Source organism: Aegilops tauschii, chromosome 3 (assembly GCF_002575655.3).
Source record: "Aegilops tauschii subsp. strangulata cultivar AL8/78 chromosome 3, Aet v6.0, whole genome shotgun sequence".
Classification (NCBI taxonomy): Eukaryota; Viridiplantae; Streptophyta; class Magnoliopsida; order Poales; family Poaceae; genus Aegilops; species Aegilops tauschii.
In genome coordinates this window covers 558036773-558058754 of record NC_053037.3, presented here as the reverse complement: position 1 = coordinate 558058754, position 21982 = coordinate 558036773, and the positions used below count along the sequence as shown (strand labels likewise).

Below are 21982 nucleotides of genomic sequence, written 5' to 3'. Positions count from 1 at the left end.
TAGAAGAGAGTAGATGGTAAGTTCACCAAGTAGCATCGCATAGCATAATCCTACCCGACGATCCCCTCCTCGTCGCCCTGTTAGAGAGTGATCACCGGGTTGTATCTGGCACTTGGAAGGGTGTGTTTTATTAAGTATCCGGTTCTAGTTGTCATAAGGTCAAGGTACAACTCCGGGTCGTCCTTTAACCGAGGGACACGACTATTCGAATAGATAAACATCCCTGCAGGGGTGCACCACATAACCCAACACGCTCGATCCCATTTGGCCGGACACACTTTCCTGGGTCATGCCCGGCCTCGGAAGATCAACACGTCGCAGCCCCACCTAGGCTCAACAGAGAGGTCAGCACGCCGGTCTAAATCCTATGCGCGCAGGGGTCTGGGCCCATCGCCCATTGCACACCTGCACGTTGCGAGGGCGGCCGGAAGCAGACCTAGCCTACCAGGCGTTCCAGTCCAATCCGGCGCGCGCCGCTCCGTCGCTGACATCACGAAGGCTTCGGCTGATACCACGACGTCAAGTGCCCATTCCCGCGTAGTTGGTTAGTGCGTATCGACCAAATGGCCAGACTCAGATCAAATACCAAGAACTCGTTAAGCGTGTTATTTTAAAGTGACCGCGGACGCCGACCAGGGACAGGCCCACCTCTCTCCTAGGCGGTCTCAACCTGCCCTGCCGCTCCGCCACAAAGTAATAGTCGGGGGCCGTCAGGAACCCAGGCCCACCTCTACCGGGATGGAGCCACCTGTCCTTTCAGCCCCCTCATCAGAATCACTTGCGGGTACTCAACGAGCTGACCCGACTTTAGTCACCACATGTGTCATGTATATAAAGTATATAGTATATACCCGTGATCACCTCCCGAAGTGATCACGACCCAGTAGTATAGCATGGCAGACGGACAAGAGTGTAGGGCCACTGATGGAACACTAGCATCCCATACTAAGCAGTAGGATAGCAGGTAAGGGTAACAACTCTAGAAAAAGGAGAGGCTATGCAACAGAATAGGATTAACCGAAAGCAGTAACATGCTACACTACTCTAATGCAAGCAGTATAGAGAAGAATAGGCGATATCTGGTGATCAAGGGGGGGGGCTTGCCTGGTTGTTCTGGCAAGGAGGGGTCGTCAACACCGTAGTCGATCGGGGCACCAGCAGCGTCGGTCTCGGGGTCTACCGGAGAAGAAGAGGGGGAAGAAATAGTAAATACGGAGCAAACAAAGCATCACACAAAATATAACAAGGTAATACGCGGTGCCAGGGGTAATCTAACGCGGGGATAGGTGATACCGGCGAAGGGGGAAAACATCCGGGAAAGTATCCCCGGTGTTTCGCGTTTTCGGACAGATGAACCGGAGGGGGAAAGTTGTGTGTTTGCTATGCTAGGGATGTGTGGCGGACGAACTGGCTGCTTATCCGGATTCGTCTCGTCGTTCTGAGCAACTTTCATGTAGAAAACTTTTTCATCCGAGCTATGGATATTTTTCTATGATTTTCCAAAGTTTTAAACAATTTCTAAAGTTATTAAATATTTCGAAATTAATTAGATAAAGCTATGGGTACACAGAAGTGTACCCAGCACTATGTACATGTGGCTTACAGGTGGGTCCACCGGGACCAGTTGACCATAGTCAACAGTCCTAGTCAGCAGTCAATTGGGTTGACTGTTGACTAGTCAAATATGACAGGCGGGGCCCCATTGTCATTGCCTGCCTATTTAACTACTAGGATTAGCTTAAACTAACTAAATAGTTAACAGGTTAATTAACATGATTAATTGGTTAATTAATTTAACTATTTTTTTTATTCTGTTATCTTTTTTAATTTTTTTAAATTCGTTTAATTTTCTTAAACATTTTGGGGCTGGTCCCACATGCAGTGGCACACAGGCCATAGCAGGTGTGGGTGCTGGATCAGGGCGCGGCCAGCAGGCGGGGGTGGTGTTGGGCGCGGGGCCGCGCCCACGGCGAGGCGCACCGGCCGGCCACGGGCACCACAGCGCGGGCAAGCGCGCGGCGCGGCAAGGGCCAGCAACTGGGGAAGGCAACGAGCGATGAGGGGGGCAAGGCTGCGAGCGTGCGGGAGCGCGCCCATGGGCGTGGGCGGATGCGGTGAGCGCGAGCTCCAGTGAGCTCGGCCACGGCGACGTACGACGTCAACGGCGACGGATCCACGCGAAGGAGGAGGGGGATCGACGGAGGGGCTCACCAGCCCTGTAGTGGTGCAAACGCGTGCTCGAGGAGGGCCGTAGTCACGGGGCGACGGCGCGCGCCGGCGACGGGGACGGCGAGGCGGCGACGTCCAGCTCAGGGAGGGGGGAGTAGCGTGAGGGAGAGGCGGGGACGGCGCGGTCCGGGGCGACGGGGGGGGGGGGGCGGTTTTGGGGCGAGGTGGCGGCGGGACGCGCCTGGCGGCGGCGTCGCGGCGTCGGGAGCGAGCGGTGTGCGGCTGCGTCGTGGAGGGCGGCGGTGCTAAGGGAGAGCGAGGGGAAGGGAGGTCGGGCATGGAGGCGCCTGGCGGCGGGGGGAGGCGCCAGGGGCGCGATCCAGATGTGGATCGTGGGGGGAGTGGGGATCGTGGGGGAACGAGGTGGGAGTGGGGGTAGCAGTTAGGGTTTGGTCGGGGGAGCCAGGCCATATAGGCCAGGGAGGGGTGCGGGGAGTGGGCCGGCCTGACTGGTGGCCAGGTTGGCCGTGGCCCATTAGGGGGCTTCTTTTCCCCCCTTTTTGGTTTCTTTTCTTTCAAAAACTTTTCTGTTTTATTTATTTTTAGAGCATGTAGCCATTTTGTAAAAAGATGATTTCTCCACTAATATTACCAAATGATTATTTGCAACAACTTAAACATTTTTGTTTGCGTGTTTGATAAATTTGAATCCTGACTTTAAACTCAGTTTTGATTTTGAGTTGCGATTTGGGCCAAGCGAAGATTAGCAACCGTAACAATGGTGACGTGGCACCATTAGCATGAGATTGGTGTAGCATAATTATTCGGGCGTTACAATTCTCCTCCACTACAAGAAATCTCGTCCCGAGATTTAAGAGGGGAGTAAGGGGGAAAGTTCTGGTTACGGAATTCTAACGAATCTTCTCGGTCTTGGTTGCTCTTTTCGAAGAAGTTGATCCGTTACGTTGATGTCTTCATTCCTCTGCTCCAGGTCATCATGGTGAAGTCGTCATCCTTTCTTCGGGACTTCCATCGTACTTACGAATAAGTAAGGGGCAGCTCGGCTACGACAGAATGCTTATGAGGGAAACAATCTGGGGGTTAACCCATGAATGAGCATAAGAGTATCTCTCGAGTTGAACATATTTAAAATACATCGAGAGTAAGGTACGAAGGTACAATAAGAGGTTCCAAGCGGATAGACAATCGTTCGATGCCTGAAAAAGAGTGTGAAAGGGGTTCAAAGCATCAAGTTTAAGTATTGCATCTGATACCGGAACAGATCACTAGGAAGGTGGCTCATGAATTACACACGAAACCAAGAGTAAGGGATAACTTTGTCAACAAGGTGTACAGGAGAGTCAGGTTTCGATCGTGTGGATCTGTGGGTTATGGGCCCACCATGTGGTTAAAAGTAGGAAGGTCGATGACATCTTGCACGATCATGTAAGCAAGGCATGTCAGAGGATAGTCTGTCGGTTATGTCAGCAACAACATCGGTACCAAGGGCGAGGGACGGAGAGAACCATTTTCCTGCTCGTTTGAACGAGGCGGACCAGTAGGCAAGGTTCTCGTCCATCGGTGGTTACCGGAATGTCATCAACAAATGCAACAGGGTCTTACTGACACGGTTGTACACCAAGGTGTTTACATAAGCAGGAGAAAGTTACTACTTAGATCATATAGATCACCAGAAAGGTTAAACAAATCAATGAAAAGGAAAAGGTGACCATCAGATTAAACAGAACAATGGAAAGGTAAATGTGTTTAAACACATGTTTCAGGGATATATCCTTCCCAAGGACAAGCAGAGGATGATATCCATGATAGGATATAATGTAGAAAACCTTTAGGTAAGGGGAGAGGAAGTTCATGACATTACCCATACCACTACTGGAATCAGCTAATTTGCCATCTGCCAGCTCTTTGCCGTCTGCTAGCAGATGGCAAAGAAGGTCTTTGCCATCAGCTACCCAAAAGCAGACGACACAGAAAATGGCAGACAGCAAAACAGGCCTTTGCCATCAGTCAGTTCTTTGCCGTCAGCTGGCGGACGGCAAAGAATCTTTGCCGTCAGCTGGCGGACGGCAAAGAGAGAGGTGGCCCCCCACTAACGGAAAAAAAACGCCCCCACTTTGCCGTCTGCTAGCAGACGGCAAAGAGACGAAACAGCGGACGGCAAACCAGATCCACACCCCCACCGCACGTTATCTCTTGTCTCCCTCTCTCCCCCCCCCCCCCGCCGTTATCTCTTCTCTCCTTCTCTCCCCTCCCCGAGGCCCACCAGATCTGCACCCACCGCCGCACCCACCGCCGCCCCCGCCGCTCCTCTCCTCGCCGGCCGTCTCCGCGGCCTGCCTCCTCTTCGGCCTCGCCGGGTTCCTCGCCGCCGCGGTCTCCCTCTCCTGGACTCCTCGCACCCGCTCTCCGTCTCCGTCGCCTGGGACCGGCGCCCCGGGGATGCCGCGGGCGGCGCCACCGACCTCCCGGCGGGCCTCGCCACCAGATCGCGCGGCAGGCACAAGGTGGGGGAGCCGCGACCTCGAACAGGAGGCCGCCGCCTGGGGCGCATTGATTCGAGCTAGGGTTTCAGTCAATCGGTCGGGACCATGGAGTCGCCGCCGCCCAAGCGCAACGCCGGCCACGTCGGCGAGGACGGAATCAGCGCCCTCCCCGACCACCTCCTCCTCGACATCCTCGAGCGCCTCCACCTGCGCGAGGCGGTCCGCGCCGGCGCGCTCTCCACGCGGTGGCGGCACCTCCCCAGCCACCTCTCGCTCGTGCACCTCAACGCCGGTCACTTCCGCGGCGCCACATCGCTCCAGGTCATGGACGCGTTCACGGGCGCGGCACGGGCCTTGCTCACTCGGGTGCCTCCCGCCGAGGGAGTGTGCGAGAGTGGTGCCCTCAAGGTGCTCGTCCTCAGCTTCTACACGTCTTCCCCTCACCTGACCTCATTAGCACTTGCAGTAGGCTCAGGCACCTCAGCTTGAGATTCTGCAGACTGCTTGATCTGCACTCCACGCTCAAGATCGATGTGCCGTGCTCTGAGCTCCAGGAGCTTGAGTTCATCGGCCTTTTGTGCACACGGATCGAGCTCGTCTCTGTCCCCAAGCTTAGACAAGTGGAGTGCAAATGTTGGCTCTTCAATAACCCTCCAGTGCGCTTTGGCTACGTTCCTGAGCTTCGCGGTTTAGTACTCGCTTCTAAAGCCAAGGCATGGCAAGAGCCATTCGCGCTTAGCGAATGCCTGTCAACGAGTGTTGGTGCCAGGAACCTGTCAACACTGACTCTGTGTTTTGGGTACCAAATGGTATACTTAATTTCTGCGTACCACTTAAATATAAATCTTCTGCATCGTCATACCATGTCTTCTCTACCAGTTTCAGTTGTGCATGTATGTTCTTGCTGCAGATTTGGATTCAGCCAGAACCTCCGAAGCAGCTCATTGCTATATTCAGAAACCTGACCTCTGTGCGTCTGGGGCCAACTAGTACCAAGATTTTTTTTAACTTGGTACCACAGAAAGATGTATACCTAAAAAGTGCCCTGGGGCCACATGTTAGTGACACATGAATGGCACTTCACAACTTGAATGTGTCGTGGTTGTGGTTGTGGGATGTGCCGTGGCGCGGTGGTGCTGGATGTGCCCACGTCGCCGGCGGTGCTGGATGTGCCGTGGCGCGGTGGTGCTGGATGTGCCCACGTCGCCGGCGGTGCTGGATGTGCCGTGGCGCGGTGGTGCCCCTGGGTGGCGCCTCCGTGTTGCGGTGCCCCTGGTTGGCGCCTTCGTGCCCGTGCTCTCACTGGTGCCGCCGTTGTGGTGCTCTCTGGCAAGCTCCGGCTTGTTGTGGTGGTGTTGGTTGTGATGCTGGTCACACCATAGTGATGGTGTGGCTGCATCCTACTTCGGCTACAACTCCTTTTGGTGAGCTTCTCCTTGCTCCCCTCCTGATCTCTCTAATGCATAGCTCTAGATCTTGATCTTGTGGGATGTGAGGCTCTATTAGCTGTGGTTAGCTGCTGTAGATGAGCATCAACTTGTATTGGAGCTCTCTGTGATGATTCTTGCTGTGTCAGGGTTTTGGTCAGTGACCATCTATGTGTATTTGTGAAGTATATATACTCCTGTACTGCTCTGTTCTGTTTAGTTGATCCTGGAGTTGTTACTTTGGTCAGTTACTTTACTCATGAACGGATACTCACTTGTTCTTAGTTATTTTACTTCTAATACTGATATGAACAGATACCACTTGGTTTGGCTATTCCTATTTGTCTCTTTCTAATAGCCTATGAACAGATGCTATACTTGGTTTTGGCTGTTACTTTCCTAGTTTTCTACTGATAAGACAGATACTACATCTGATTTGGGCAGTGATGCTGGTCTGAGCCCCCCTCTCTTAGGCTTAATTTACATGTGACTATCCCTGTGCTGTGATGAACTAGCCCTGGCACTTCCAGGCTGTCTGAGCACATAATCCCTCAAGTATACCTTGAGGTCTTCTGTAGCTCTCCTTAATAGTTATCTCTTCTAAGCTGCTGGTGGTTGGATGTGTTGGGACTTGGTCTGGTTGGCTGATTATCTTGATCTCAAGTACTGGCTCCTAGGGCATTGCATTTCACCAAGTGAAATGCTACATTTCTACTCCTAACCCATTGTCTCTTTCTTAGTGTTTTTGTTATGCAGGTTGGAAGAAAAGAAGAAGATCCGGAGAAGATCTTAGTAATAAGATAGTCTTTTAGGAAAATAGATATTTAGTTTTAGATCATTCCTTGTAATATTTGTTGGATATGTGTTCATGGATATGTGTTGGATATATATGTGTTCATGACTATATATTGGTAACATGTGTTGGATATATATGTGTTCATGAGTATTGGTAATATGTGTTGGATATGCTATATTGGTCATATATATATATATGTGTTTGATTTTCTGTGAAAATGAATTGATATAAGAAGAAACAGAATTAATGCCTATTTGGTCTCTTTGCCATCTGCCAACAGATGGCAAAGAGCCTGTAGCCTTTGCCGTCAGCTGGCGGACGGCAAAGGCTGCCGTTAGCCACCTTCTTTGCCGTCCGCTTCTTTGCCGTCCGCCGCAGATGGCAAAGAGCCTTTGCCGTCCGCCGCCTGGAAGCAGACGGCAAAGTAGGTCTTTGCCGTAGCCTTCTTTGCCGGAGCCTTTTGCCGTCCGCGGCTGACGGCAAAGGTCTTTGCCGTCCGCCTTTCGAGCCTTTGCCGTCCGTCGTGGCAGACGGCAAAGTAGCTGTTTCCTGTAGTGTACAGCGGTGTTTGGATAATTGATAAAGAGAATTTAGCATTGTGCTTCAAATGCTCTTATTGAAAATCGGAGTACTACAGACATGCTTCGGGATAGCATTGACATGGTCTTCAAGCAAAAATCGGACTTTGGATACACAAAGGATCCATCAGGATAAACTTATTAAACAAGGCATTCAATTTCCTCATGGAAAAATGATTAACCTTGTTAAAAAGGGAACTATAACACTAGGTCCTCTGGTCAGGCGTGCTAGGCATGACATCACCTTACCGGGGCATATAGGGACCAATGTTATAACTCTTGAAAATATGTTCCAACCATCATATCTGACCGGGATTCAGATCTGATTGGTGTCAAGATACCTTAGACTCGGGATGCCTGAGAAGAAAGGTGCAACACAAATTGTCGAGGTGACATTGTATGATTCCCGGGAATTAAACCATGGAAGCAAGTTCCGAAACAAGAGTTCATCATTAAATCAAGGAGAGGTGAGGAGGTGACTGATTGACTCAGCGACAATCCATTGACATTTCCAAAAAGGATGGATTTCCACAACTATGTGAACAAGGAGATAACATTAGCCAGATCAAATGACTTAATGATGTATGCTGGAGGAAAACATACACAATTAAACATGGTTTGAAAGGTGCATTCGAAATATGGGTTGGGTTGCACGCCCAACGTCGGAATCGCGATTGAGCAACCAACACACTAAATTGGAATAATTGCCCATTAACTCTGAAGCAATAGGGTTGCCAGAGATAACAAATTCGCACAACAGAGTTCACCCAACACGGGGACCAAGAAGGGAATGGTGATGGCGAGAAGCATCACTATACCAAGAATACTTAAGAGGTGGAGCAATCCTCACAACATTCTTGATATAGAAGACAGTAATACTACAAGGTAGAACATAACCTAAGCTAGATAGCAAGGATAGAAAGGTACACCACAAAACATGAACAAGTTTGTGTTGGGGGAAGGTAAGAATGTTGTCGATGATTACAGAAATCATCGAGGGGCAAGGATGGTATTTCCCATCATGAATCCGATTGATATCCTGGAAGAGCTTAGAATGTTGATGATGATCACGACACAATTGTCGAGAGATTTCATGAAGGTGTAATCGATCGGCGATGACATCAAGTCAAAGGAATGATGAAGCGAAAGGTTATTGAAACCACAGTTACGACACAAACTCGAGACCAAGCTTGTTGTCCAAGGCAAAATGATAAGACAAGGAAGGTCGACGTAAGCTTAGCTCATCGTCGAAAAGTTGTGTTCCGGGAGTAAGGACCAGGTAGCACACTTAATCATCACGACAATGATATAGCCAAATAGGCCAGGAATGGCGTGATCGGGTACGAACTCGTACGTAAAGAAGATTACTAAGAGTTGTTGACCCATAGTGTGGACTCAGTTCAGTTATCGGTGTCTTTGAGTGTTTCATAACTCAGAGCCCGTGAAAAATTGGAATCGGTGAAAATGTAGTACTTGATGAAGAACTCATAAGAAGTTATGCAGTTCCAGGATAATCTCGAGATACCAGGGGGGTAATGCTCGACGACAGATCAAAGTAGAGGTTGGACTTGGGTATTGCTCTTTAGAAGACAAGTGCTTAAACTTGCACAGGAAATGGTATTTAAAGGAGAACAGGGTCGGAACCATGATTGCAAAAGGCCAGATCCTAGATATAAGATGAACTTATACCAAGGGAATAATTAATTTTTCAAAAGAAGCTTCGATGAGAAGATCTACATCGTGTCCATGGGCATGAACACAAAGTTCAAGGTCGACTCCCACTTCTCCAATGCATAACCTTTCATTCACTTCTCTCATTCGATAAAGGCATTAGTGTTGAAAGTTTTACCTGGTGAAATACCAAATGAGTATGGCCCGTGAAATCTTTCGGGCTCACATAGATTAGGTAAGGCATTGGTTCAACCCATCGAGGCATCTTAGGAACATATACCACAAATTTTTAGGAGTAATTTACACAAGCTCGAAAGTAGAGCAAGGTTGTCAAAGCATTATGTATCAGGGAAAGAACTCACAAGATTTGAATGTGAATGATACCATCGGATAACAACCCAGCAATGGGTTTGGCGGTCCATAACGGAGCTGACGTGAGTATCGGTACTCAATCAGAGGAAGAAAGAATGCAAAGGCATCAGATTATGGGAATAACTAACTAATTCAAATCTCAAATGCAAAGGAATTGCGATTTCCAAATCAAGAGATTAGAAGCAAACGCTCTGATTAAGGATGGATAAGTTGAGTAGACTTAGGGGTACAACCGACGACAATTCGGTTGGTCGAGAACCAGTTCATGTTTAAAATGACGTCTGATCCGGAAGGATGAATTCTAGGATTTCGACTGAGGATTGCGAGCATTCACCACATATCAAATCAAAGGCTGAAAATGATGATGACAAGGGATACTAATGAATATTGCTAGACATATGGAACGCAACCATAATGCAAGCAGACAAGTATTTGCACAGCAACAGCTGGCAGGGAATTACCGGAAGACCGGATAGTATATCAATGTACCTTGTGGATCATATGATCAACTAGTAATGAACAGTTCCTCGATAAGGGTGAAGAATTATTCGTAGGGGTATTCATGCGGCAAGGAACTGCGGGGTAGTAAGCATAAAGGATGCTTGGAACATCGGAGAGTATTTGAGGGCACCTTGTAATAACGAGGGCAACCGGGGATGAAGGTATGAACGACAAAAGTATGTAGTTATCCATAAGGATTTATCAGTGGTAGGGATCGCAATGGCGAAGGGCACAAGGGTCTCGGGAAAGCATCAGAGGGTGTCTTCAGAATCTTCTGGTGCAGCAGGCGATCATCTGGCCGGAAGGGGCTCTCCGGGAGGAAGTAGTAACGAGAACCGAGAGTCCGAGTTAGTAAAATCATTTAACCCGAATAGAAGAGAGATCAGAGTCCCGGAGTAAAGATCGAGGAGTAAAAGATCCTAATACCACCCAAATGGCGACGTGGGCCCATAAGGCACACAGCCATGTTAGTAAAAGTTTTGTAATGTCTAGACTCAACTACGGCCAAGGAGTTGGAAGGGGGATTCCTACAGGCAGTCGGCTCTGATACCAACTTGTGATGTCCCCGATTCAACCGTACACTAATCATGCACGCTAATGTGTATGATCAAGATCAGGGACTCACGGGAAGATAGCACAACACAACTCTACAACATAAATAAGTCATACAAGCATCATAATACAAGCCAGGGGCCTCGAGGGCTCGAATACAAGTGCTCGATCATAGACGAGTCAGCGGAAGCAACAATATCTGAGTACAGACATAAGTTAAACAAGTTTGCCTTAGGAAGGCTAGCACAAACTGGGATACAGATCGAAAGAGGCGCAGGCCTCCTGCCTGCGATCCTCCTAAACTACTCTTGGTCATCGTCAGCGGGCTGCACGTAGTAGTAGGCACCTCTGGTGTATTAGGAGTCGTCGTCGACCGTGGCGTCTGGCTCCTGGGCTCCGGTATCTGGTTGCGACAACCAGGTAGAAGGGGAAGGGGGAAAAGAGGGAGAAAGCAACCGTGAGTACTCATCCAAAGTACTCGCAAGCAAGGAGCTACACTACATATGCATGGGTATATGTGTAAAGGGCCATATCGGTGGACTGAACTGCAGAATGCCAGAATAAGAGGGGGATAGCTAATCCTGTCGAAGACTACGCTTCTGGCCACCTCCATCTTGCAGCATGTAGAAGAGAGTAGATGGTAAGTTCACCAAGTAGCATCGCATAGCATAATCCTACCCGACGATCCCCTCCTCGTCGCCCTGTTAGAGAGCGATCACCGGGTTGTATCTGGCACTTGGAAGGGTGTGTTTTATTAAGTATCCGGTTCTAGTTGTCATAAGGTCAAGGTACAACTCCGGGTCGTCCTTTAACCGAGGGACACGACTATTCGAATAGATAAACATCCCTGCAGGGGTGCACCACATAACCCAACACGCTCGATCCCATTTGGCCGGACACACTTTCCTGGGTCATGCCCGGCCTCGGAAGATCAACACGTCGCAGCCCCACCTAGGCTCAACAGAGAGGTCAGCACGCCGGTCTAAATCCTATGCGCGCAGGGGTCTGGGCCCATCGCCCATTGCACACCTGCACGTTGCGAGGGCGGCCGGAAGCAGACCTAGCCTACCAGGCGTTCCAGTCCAATCCGGCGCGCGCCGCTCCGTCGCTGACATCACGAAGGCTTCGGCTGATACCACGACGTCAAGTGCCCATTCCCGCGTAGTTGGTTAGTGCGTATCGACCAAATGGCCAGACTCAGATCAAATACCAAGAACTCGTTAAGCGTGTTATTTTAAAGTAACCGCGGACGCCGACCAGGGCCAGGCCCACCTCTCTCCTAGGCGGTCTCAACCTGCCCTGCCGCTCCGCCACAAAGTAACAGTCGGGGGCCGTCAGGAACCCAGGCCCACCTCTACCGAGATGGAGCCACCTGTCCTTTCAGCGCCCTCATCAGAATCACTTGCGGGTACTCAACGAGCTGACCCGACTTTAGTCACCACATGTGTCATGTATATAAAGTATATAGTATATACCCGTGATCACCTCCCGAAGTGATCACGACCCAGTAGTATAGCATGGCAGACGGACAAGAGTGTAGGGCCACTGATGGAACACTAGCATCCTATACTAAGCAGTAGGATAGCAGGTAAGGGTAACAACTGTAGCAACAATGAGAGGCTATGCAACAGAATAGGATTAACCGAAAGCAGTAACATGCTACACTACTCTAATGCAAGCAGTATAGAGAAGAATAGGCGATATCTAGTGATCAAGGGGGGGCTTGCCTGGTTGTTCTGGCAAGGAGGGGTCGTCAACACCGTAGTCGATCGGGGCACCAGCAGCGTCGGTCTCGGGGTCTACCGGAGAAGAAGAGAGGGAAGAAATAGTAAATACGGAGCAAACAAAGCATCACATTAAATATAAAAAGGTAATACGCGGTGCCAGGGGTAATCTAACGCGGGGATAGGTGATACCGGCGAAGGGGGAAAACATCCGGGAAAGTATCCCCGGTGTTTCGCGTTTTCGGACAGATGAACCGGAGGGAGAAGTTGTGTGTTCGCTATGCTAGGGATGTGTGGCGGACGAACGGGCTGCGTATCCGGATCGTCTCGTCGTTCTGAGCAACTTTCATGTAGAAAACTTTTTCATCCGAGCTACGGATATTTTTCTATGATTTTCCAAAGTTTTAAACAATTTTCGAAATTATTAAATATTTCAAAATTAATTAGATAAAGCTATGGGTACACAGAAGTGTACCCAGCACTATGTACATGTGGCTTACAGGTGGGTCCACTGGGACCAGTTGACCATAGTCAACAGTCCTAGTCAGCAGTCAATTGGGTTGACTGTTGACTAGTCAAATATGACAGGCGAGGCCCCATTGTCATTGCCTGCCTATTTAACTACTAGGATTAGCTTAAACTAACTAAGTAGTTAACAGGTTAATTAACATGATTAATTGGTTAATTAATTTAACAATTTTTTTATTCTGTTATCTTTTTTAAATTTTTTAATTCGTTTAATTTTCTTAAACGTTTTGGGGCTGGTCCCACGTGGAGTGGCACACAGGCCATAGTAGGTGTGGGTGCTGGATCAGGGCGCGGCCAGCAGGCGGGGGTGGTGTTGGGCGCGGGGCCACGCCCACGGCGAGGCGCACCGGCCGGCCACGGGCACCACAGCGTGGGCAAGCGCGCGGCGCGGCAAGGGCCAGTAACTGGGGAAGGCAGCGGGCGATGAGCGGGGCAAGGCTGCGAGCGTGCGGGAGCGCGCCCATGGGCGTGGGCGGATGCGGTGAGCGCGAGCTCCAGTGAGCTCGGCCACGGCGACGTACGACGTCAACGGCGACGGATCCACGCGAAGGAGGAGGGGGATCGACGGAGGGGCTCACCAGCCCTGTAGTGGTGCAAACGCGTGCTCGGGGAGGGCCGTAGTCACGGGGCGGCGGCGCGCGCCGGCGACGGGGACGGCGAGGCGGCGACGTCCAGCTCGGGGGGGGAGTAGCGCGAGGGAGAGGCGGGGACGGCGCGGTCCGGTGCGACGGGGGGGGGGGGCGGTTTTGGGGCGAGGTGGCGGCGGGACGCGCCGGGCGGCGGCGTCGCGGCGTCGGGAGCGAGCGGTGTGCGCCTGCGTCGTGGAGGGCCACGGTGCTAAGGGAGAGCGAGGGGAAGGGAGGTCCGGCGTGGAGGCGCCTGGCGGCGGGGGGAGGCGCCAGGGGCGCGATCCAGTTGTGGATCGTGGGGGGAGTGGGGATCGTGGGGGAACGAGGTGGGAGTGGGGGTAGCAGTTAGGGTTTGGTCGGGGGAGCCGGGCCATATAGGCCAGGGAGGGGTGCGGGGAGTGGACCGGCCTGACTGGTGGCCAGGTTGGCCGTGGCCCATTAGGGGGCTTCTTTTCCCCCTTTTTTTTGGTTTCTTTTCTTTCAAAAACTTTTCTGTTTTATTTATTTTTAGAGCATGTAGACATTTTGTAAAAAGATGATTTCTCCACTAATATTACCAACTGATTATTTGCAACAACTTGAACATTTTTGTTTGCATGTTTGATAAATTTGAATCCTGACTTTAAACTCAGTTTTGATTTTGAGTTGCGATTTGGGCCAAGCGAAGATTAGCAACCATAACAGTGGTGACGTGGCACCATTAGCATGAGATTACTGTAGCATAATTATCCGGGCGTTACACTGAAGCAATAATATACTATCGCATACCAAATCTTGAAGCATAACAGGCTGCAAGTATGGTCAGCCAAGTGCAAGTATACAAAGTATACACCTGAACCTGAAACGGATGTCTGGCCATCTTAATAACCAAGAGTTGTACTGCCTCTAGAAAAAAAAAGCCTTATGTTTAAAAAAAGCTAAATATTATGCACAAAAATATGGACTGCCATGAAGAACCACCATTTTACATAGGTGATGAAGTGCACAATATAGTCATTGTTCAACCTCCCCTGTCTACAAAAGAAGGTTAATATGTTTTCAAAAGGAGAATGTTATATGTTCATTAATCATTCTACGAACTCTAGATATAAACAAACTCGGTCTATGAAGCAATTAGATGCAAAGGAATTAGCTTTGTTATAGTAGGCCAGGTGATGGAAGGCAAGGATGGAGAGACATTATTCAGACTACGAGTAGAACAAAATTTTGTCCTTGCATTTTGAACAGAAACAAAAGGAATACCATTTTGAACATAAGGAAAATGAATACCATTTTGAACAGAAACAAAAGGAATACCATTTTGTATCATTGTTAAATATGGACTCAAAAGGCATGTCCGCATTGGTTATTCTGGTCCTTTTAGCATTGTTATATGACTCTAGGAGTTTCTACGGCATGTTTTTTCATAGTGTCAGACACGCTAGACATGCTATTACAAACCCATAGAATTATGGAGATGCAATGTTTGTTCTTGATGACATAAGTTGGCCTGGCCCTTGATTCTTTCTTTGTCAGTTTTGTTGTTGTTGCAAAGTTTCATGGTCAATTAAATCGGCGGATCCACAAAAACAATTACAATATTACAGAAGACATGATAGATAACCAAGGGTATATATATACACAAAAGGGGGAGAAGGAGAGGTTTGTGTATGATCTCAAATGACATCAAGTACTCATATCACCCATGGCCTGAAAAAGAAACCCGAAGCACCAAAAAGAGCCGCCACCGTCTCCCACCTCCCTTCCCCGTCACCTTGCCTCCGCCAGACGGCTGAGCCGGGCAAAGCCTTGGCATGGGTGGCGGCCACGGGGTGCCACACAACCTCCTCTCTTCCCCGTCTCCCCTCTATCCTCCTTGTAACCTAGCGTAGATCGCCGTCGATGGATCTCTGCAGCGTTGTTCTGGCCCAGTTTGGGTCTTGTGACGGGGATCCTCGACCGTGGTGGTGGTCGTAGCCAGGGGTGTCGCGTGAATGCCATCCTGTGAGGTGGTTGCGGCCAGGGGGGCCCGACAGCCGTCTCACCAGACCATGGGATGGGATGGGATGGAAGTCATGGATCTGGTTGGCTGACTGTGGTCGCCGTTCATCGCTTGTGGGCTGGTGCTTCCACTGTCCGGGCCTACTTCCCTCTACCCCGTCCTGATGGTGTCATGTCGGGGGCATCGATGGGGCTTGGGGTGTATGTCCGTCGACGGGTGCTATCCATGATGACCGGAGGTGTTGCTAGGTTTGGGGTTTCTTGGACTCTGGGTGGCGGTTGGTTAGCTCTTCAGCAGGCTCCACACTTTCATGCCAGCGGCGGCGATGCCCGTGGGGGTCACGTCCCTCATGGGGGTGCCACTATGGTCCCTCTGCCAACGCAGGGCTCCGGGTGAAAGCCTTTGACCAGTCTTTGGTCTCGGCGGCGTGTTTCATCATCATCCTCTTGAGGGTGTCGCCGTAGAGCCCAGGTTCATCCTAGTTGCATCTCATCCAATCAGCGGGCTAGTTTGGTCCTATCTCAAAGCATCTTTAGCTCCGACATGAGGCGGTCTCGCTTGCCTCCTAATCTTTTACACAGGTCATTGTTAGCACCACTCACGGTCCTCATTGTTCGTAGGCAGGATCGCCACTCCACACTCCGGGGCGGGAGGCAGGGCGCCCTCCCCGGCAACAGCTTGGTTGAGTGGTGCATCGATGCCCGGCAATTTTCGTAGGAGTCTTGGTTCCTTTCTTCTTTGTAGTCTTCCTCACTTTGTGTTACGGTATGGCTACTCCCGTAGTCTTGTTTTACCTTTGATCTACTTTGTAAGTGGGCATTCTCTTCACTCTGTATCAGTTTTACTGTGTTGCTTTATATATAAAGTGGGGCGAAAGCCTTTTTCAGATATAACCCACGTTTGTTGGAGTGCTGGTAGAGACCGTGGGACGGCAGAGTTGCGGTGATGATTTCACTTAGTAGGAATAATGCCTCACATGTTCGATCCCCACCCAATGGTGCATGTAGCGTCGTCTGAAGGCGTATGGAGGTGTGTCTCCGTCGGATCTCCCGGGATTCGGTCGATGTTATTCTACCATGGACATGTTTGGATGCAATCTTCTTTCGTCTTTGATCGTGTGTTTACAGATTCAATCCTTCCAATATATGACTCTTCATTGACGATGGTTGCCGCTAATCCTGTGAGGGCTTATCATGACGACTTCCTGATTTTCTATTACTCGCTCTGTTCCATAATGTTGTGTGTATATATATTTTTAAAAATTCAAAATTTGAAAATTTTGACCTATTTATTAGATATAATTATTTATATCTACAATACCAAATACATCTCATAATGAATCTAATGTAAGTTTGGCATTCTAGATGTAAAAAAAAATTCTCCACAAATTTGGTCAAAGTTAGTGATGCTTGACTTTAAAAAAAAAGTATATGCACTACATTATGAAACAGGTGAGTAGAATAAAATTTATTTGCTCCGGTGAGGAAGGGGCGATAGTTATGAATCTGGTTGTAATTTTCGTTACCTCTCTCAAGCGTCTCTGCCAGACGACGACGACATGCTCCGGGAGATTCTCCTTCGCCTCCCGCCGCGCCCTTCCTCCCTCCCGCGGGCCTCCCTCGTCTCCAAGCGTTGGCTCAGCCTCGTCGCCGATCCCCAATTCCAACGCCGCTTCCGCGACCACCACGGCAAGCCTCCTCTCCTTGGCTTCTTCGTCGACGACAATCGCTCCTGTCCGTTTGTCCCAATGCTGGGCCGACCGGATCGCATCCCCCGCGCTCGCTTCTCCATCCCTCCCAACAAGGACGACCGCATCCCCCGCGCTCGCTTCTCCATGTCTCCCAACGGGGACAACCGCATCGTCGACTGCCGCCACGGACTTGTACTTTTCCTCGGCCGCGGCCCGCCGCACCACCTACTTGTGTGGGACCCCGTCGCCCGCGAGCAGCGCCGCCTGTTCCTCCCACCAGAGCTGGACTTCTTCAACGCAGCGGTGCTTCGCCCTACCCGTGGCCATTTCCAGGTGGCCCTGATAACATATGCAGGAATGACAAGATTTTCCGCATGCCTTTACTCATCGGAGACTGGCATATGGGGCAATATCAACTCACTGGAGCTGGAATCGTATATACTACCTTTGGAAGGAGCCAGTACTTTGATTGGGAATTCCTTTTGCTGGTTACTTACGGGTCGTTATCGCCATGTCATACTTGAGTTTGATCTGGATACACAGAGCCTAGCTGTGACAGAGCTGCCACCACTCGAAGGCGACCAAGAATTAAGGATTGTACCTGCCCAAGATGGTGGGCTTGGCTTCATCCATGTCTCACAATTCCATGCCCAATTATGGAAGAGAAAGCCTGATTCTGATGGTTTGGCTTTGGCTGTATGGGTGCTCGATAAAGCTATTGAATTTGAGGAGCTCAGATCAACTTACAAGGGAGACTCCATCACTTTAGTGGGGTTTGCTGAGGAGAGTAATGCAGTCCTTGCACTGACAGTTTCTGGTGTCTTCATGGTCAACCTCCAGTCAGTGGAGTTTAAGAAAATTTCCAATGTGAGGTCCAATTTTTCCTATTATCCATTTGCATGTTGCTATGCTGCAAGTAATAACAAGCCTTCATATAATTTACTTCACAGTGTTATAAATAAATTTAATTTTTACTAGTTAGTTATTGAAATGTCTACCATGTCATATCCTTGAGTCTGATGATTGAAGTTCAAATAACATCAATTTTTCCTTATGCTGCCTGATGAATTCTTTAAAAGAAAATACTCCCTTTTCTGTTGGTCACCGTTCTTTTTTCTGTTGGTCATATGTGTAAATTGTGTTTCAAATGTAGTATTATGTGCCTATCTGAAGTCTATATCTTTCAGCACCGGATACATAACAGTTGGAAATCGGCGCAATAGTTCTTGTCCCTTGTGGAAGAGCCCTGCTGGATTTTTTTTAAATAGGCCGAACCTATTTTGTTTCTTGTTAGGTTTATATTTGGCATGTCTTTATTTGTTCTGCTTGGTTTGACAAGGAATTGGGTCTACCAAAGATGATTTCTAGAAAGTATCTTTTCTCTCGCAGGAATTGTGATATGGTAGTATTCAGTACTGGGCCGCGGTTCTCTTGACAATGTGACACATGACAGTCAAAAATGGAAGAGAACTTAATGGAAGCTGAGATAGAACCAACCGAATGTGTAACTCCATTGACACTTATCGAAGCTTAAAGCTAGTTACACTGTTTCACTTGGAAGCTGGAACCAGTTGAATAAATTGAACTTCTATTTTTTGTTTTGTTAAATATTTTCCTGAAGTGAGGAATCTATTTGCACTGGAGAATAAATAACTCTTTTCATGGCTCATGTTGCTTTTCTCAGATTACATAACCATGCACCTCTCAGTTCACCTAGATATCACATTGTAATTCTCTCTTCCATCGATGGTTTTCAATCGGAATTGTCATTGGTTCCTGACTTATTATGCTCGTAGGAACTGGCATTCTTGATGGACATGATGGAGATGAAGTGTTAAACAATATGTGAGATGGTTGCTTGGTGAGACATGCTAGTATGATGTGATCACTAAAAAGGTGCTGTAATATTATCTCCTAGATGTGTCCATGAGGATATCTATGCTAGTTTACAATTTGTTGCCACATGGGCTTTGACTGATACTTTTTTCCTATGCGTATTAACTCCTTTTGTAATTTGCAAGGCACCCACTACTTTGCCTAAGTAATTGGTAAGTAACTATATATACCAAGACATAAGTAAAGTAATTCAGAATCCTAGTTAGTACAGTTTCCTTAGCACACACTGCTAAGTATCTCTAGTCAAGTCAGATGTTGCTTTTACTTTATATGAAGTCAATTTCACAATTTGATCACTACTAGGTCAATAGTTTATATATTGTCACATTGACTAGGTTCATAAATAAAAATATTTCAAGGTTATATGACTTTGTAATTTTATATGACGATATTATATATTGTTAACTTCTGATGGCAATCAAAATGGTGGTCGAAGGCATAAAGCACTGTTCTGACTTCTAATGCCAGCCATGCAAAGTTATAAAATGGCATCCATTTTGGGCTGAAAAAAAATGTTATGAGTTGATAAAGTATCTGCCAATACTAGTTCCTTTGTGAATATTTCTATTTGAGCTTATATATAATAAGTATACCTTGCCTATAACTAATCAAGCCAAATGTTTTTACTTTATGTTGTCTCGCCATTTATTCCCCCAGTGTTATTTACATTATATTGTGCATGCCGTGAAGGGGAGCCTTGGCGCAGCGATAAAGCTGTTGCCTTATGACCATGAGGTCATGGGTTCGAGTCCTGAAAACAGTCTCTTGCAGAAATGCAGGGAAAGGCAAAGACCCAAAGTGGTCGGACCCTTCCCGGGACCCTGCACAAGCGGGAGCGACATGCACCGGGCCGCCCTTTTTGTGCATGCCGTGATATTCTAGATGGTTGCAGAATTAACATTCGCCAGGCACCATATAACTGATTTGATTGTTGTTGTGTAGGTATGGCTAAGTTGCAGGAATGGCTTATCGGTATAGGTTCCTCCATTTTGTATTTTCTGGTGTTGTGGCCAGTGATGGTCCATTCCACCTGAAAATTGGTCCGTTGTGGTATGTACTTATCAAGTGTGAAGCACCTGCAGGAAAGAATTGTTCAACTTGTTAGCTCCGCCTATTATCTTGGTGAAGTCTGTGGACAGTAGGGAAATTGGCAGTTTGACCACCACCGTGTACAAGTCGATTAAGGCTTCAAGTGGTTCATTTGCTTATGTATTTTGAGTGCATTCGCCAGGCAAACTCACCTCTTAGTTGGTTGGTCATGCTGGAAACAGCAGAATCCAGACACTTTCAGAGGCTAGTTTCTCACTCTGCCCAGTAGCTAGCGGTGATGGTCATTTTCAAATCTTTCTGTAAGATGGTCTTTGTAGACGGAAACGATATGGTCATTTTCAAATCTTTCCTTCAGAGATTGTTGCAGCGATGTGGAACACTGCGATGATATATACTGCTGCTGGTGGTGTTCGGACTGTAGAATACTGCTGTAATGACGTAAAGTGTCTGGAGTATTTGTTTACAGAGGGAAAGGTGAAAGACTTACCGTGTCTGTCATGTTGTATCAGCCCACCCTGACCCCATAAATACCTCATCCCTATTCGCATGCTAGACCAAACCCTAACCATTTGACACTCCACTCCACTTTCAGACCACTCTCCTCCGTTCCTCTTCCCCCTCCCCTCCCAACTCCTTTCCGGTGATCTTCTACCTTCTCCCGCATGGCGGGCAGTGAATCTTGTTCCGGCAACTCTAATTCCATGGACGAGGAGGAGTTAGTCGCCCTTCTTTCTAATATTTTAGATAGAAGAAATCTTCGCCGGTCCCGGGAGGAAACCCGAGCTCCGTCATCGGAGTTGGCATATCCGGAGGGGGCTAGCATCTTGAGGTACATCCGCACCAATAGAACGGCCCTAGGCTAGCCTTGCAACTTCTGCAGTGGCATCTTGTCCTGACGATGTCGGACTCCGAATCAGAGGTCAATGACATCAATGCGTATGGCCACGGATGCTTCGGATACCCCGGCTACGATTGCTCTGCCGAGACCAAGGCCCGGCGTGCCCGCTGTGAGATGGTGAAGGGGCGCCACACCGCGGAGGCCGAGTTGCATTGCGCCGCGTCGCACAAGGCCACGGAGCACTCCCATTCATGGATTCTAGCAAAGTGGCAGGCCGGGGCGACGCGTGCCCTCACACTGGAGCAAACATTGGCAATCTGTGCATGGCCGGCCTGCCCCCAAAGAGGAGGATGATGATGTCAACACCTACAACTCCTGCAACAAGCAGATCTCCCTCCGTTTTTATTTAGTCCGCATATTAGATTCGGTCAAAGTCAAGCTTTGTAAACTTTGACCAAGTTTATAAACAAAAATATTAACATATACAATAACAAATGAATACCATTAGATTTATTATTGAATGCACTTTAACATTATACTCCCTCCGTCCGAAAATACTTGTCATCAAAATGAATAAAAGGTGATGTATCTAGATGTATATTAGTGCTAGATACATTTCTTTTTATCCATTTTGATGACAAGTATTTTCGGACGGAGCAAGTATATATTTATTATGGTAAATATTTATATTGTTTTCTATAAACTTAGTCAAACTTTATGAAGTTTGATTTCAGTTACTCCCTCCGTCACAGTTTAGAAGGCACAGTTAAATTTGCATGCGTTTCCATAATAGACAAGGTTTAGGGCGCATTGCATTTATTTCTAGTAGGTACTCCCTCCGTCTAGGTGTGTGAGTCACCTTACGAAAACCAAATAATCCCAAAACACTTAGGCACGGTACATTAACTCTCTCCTCGTTCCTTGTTTTGTGACATATCAACCAATAAAAGATGTGGGCCGTGCATGCTTTTAATGACTTGAGACTACCAAACATGACATGCAGTGGTTAGTTCATGCATGCAATGCTATTAATTAGCAAAAATACATTAAGTTTTCTCGTTTTCCTCTCCGCCTTA

The 21982-nt window shown here is 48.4% G+C and overlaps 2 protein-coding genes across 2 annotated transcripts; both read left to right on the top strand.

Annotated features, from left to right (window-relative positions):
* Positions 1-4698: 4698 nt before the first annotated feature.
* LOC109778424 (FBD-associated F-box protein At1g60410-like) lies at positions 4699-5461 on the top strand. Its single transcript, XM_045234324.2, has one exon. The coding sequence runs from the start codon at positions 4779-4781 to the stop codon at positions 5160-5162; it is 384 nt and encodes a 127-aa protein (XP_045090259.1). The 5' UTR covers positions 4699-4778; the 3' UTR covers positions 5163-5461.
* An 11529-nt stretch (positions 5462-16990) lies between these two features.
* LOC109778425 (F-box protein At5g03970-like) lies at positions 16991-18100 on the top strand. Its single transcript, XM_020336982.1, has one exon. The coding sequence runs from the start codon at positions 16991-16993 to the stop codon at positions 18098-18100; it is 1110 nt and encodes a 369-aa protein (XP_020192571.1).
* Positions 18101-21982: the final 3882 nt, after the last annotated feature.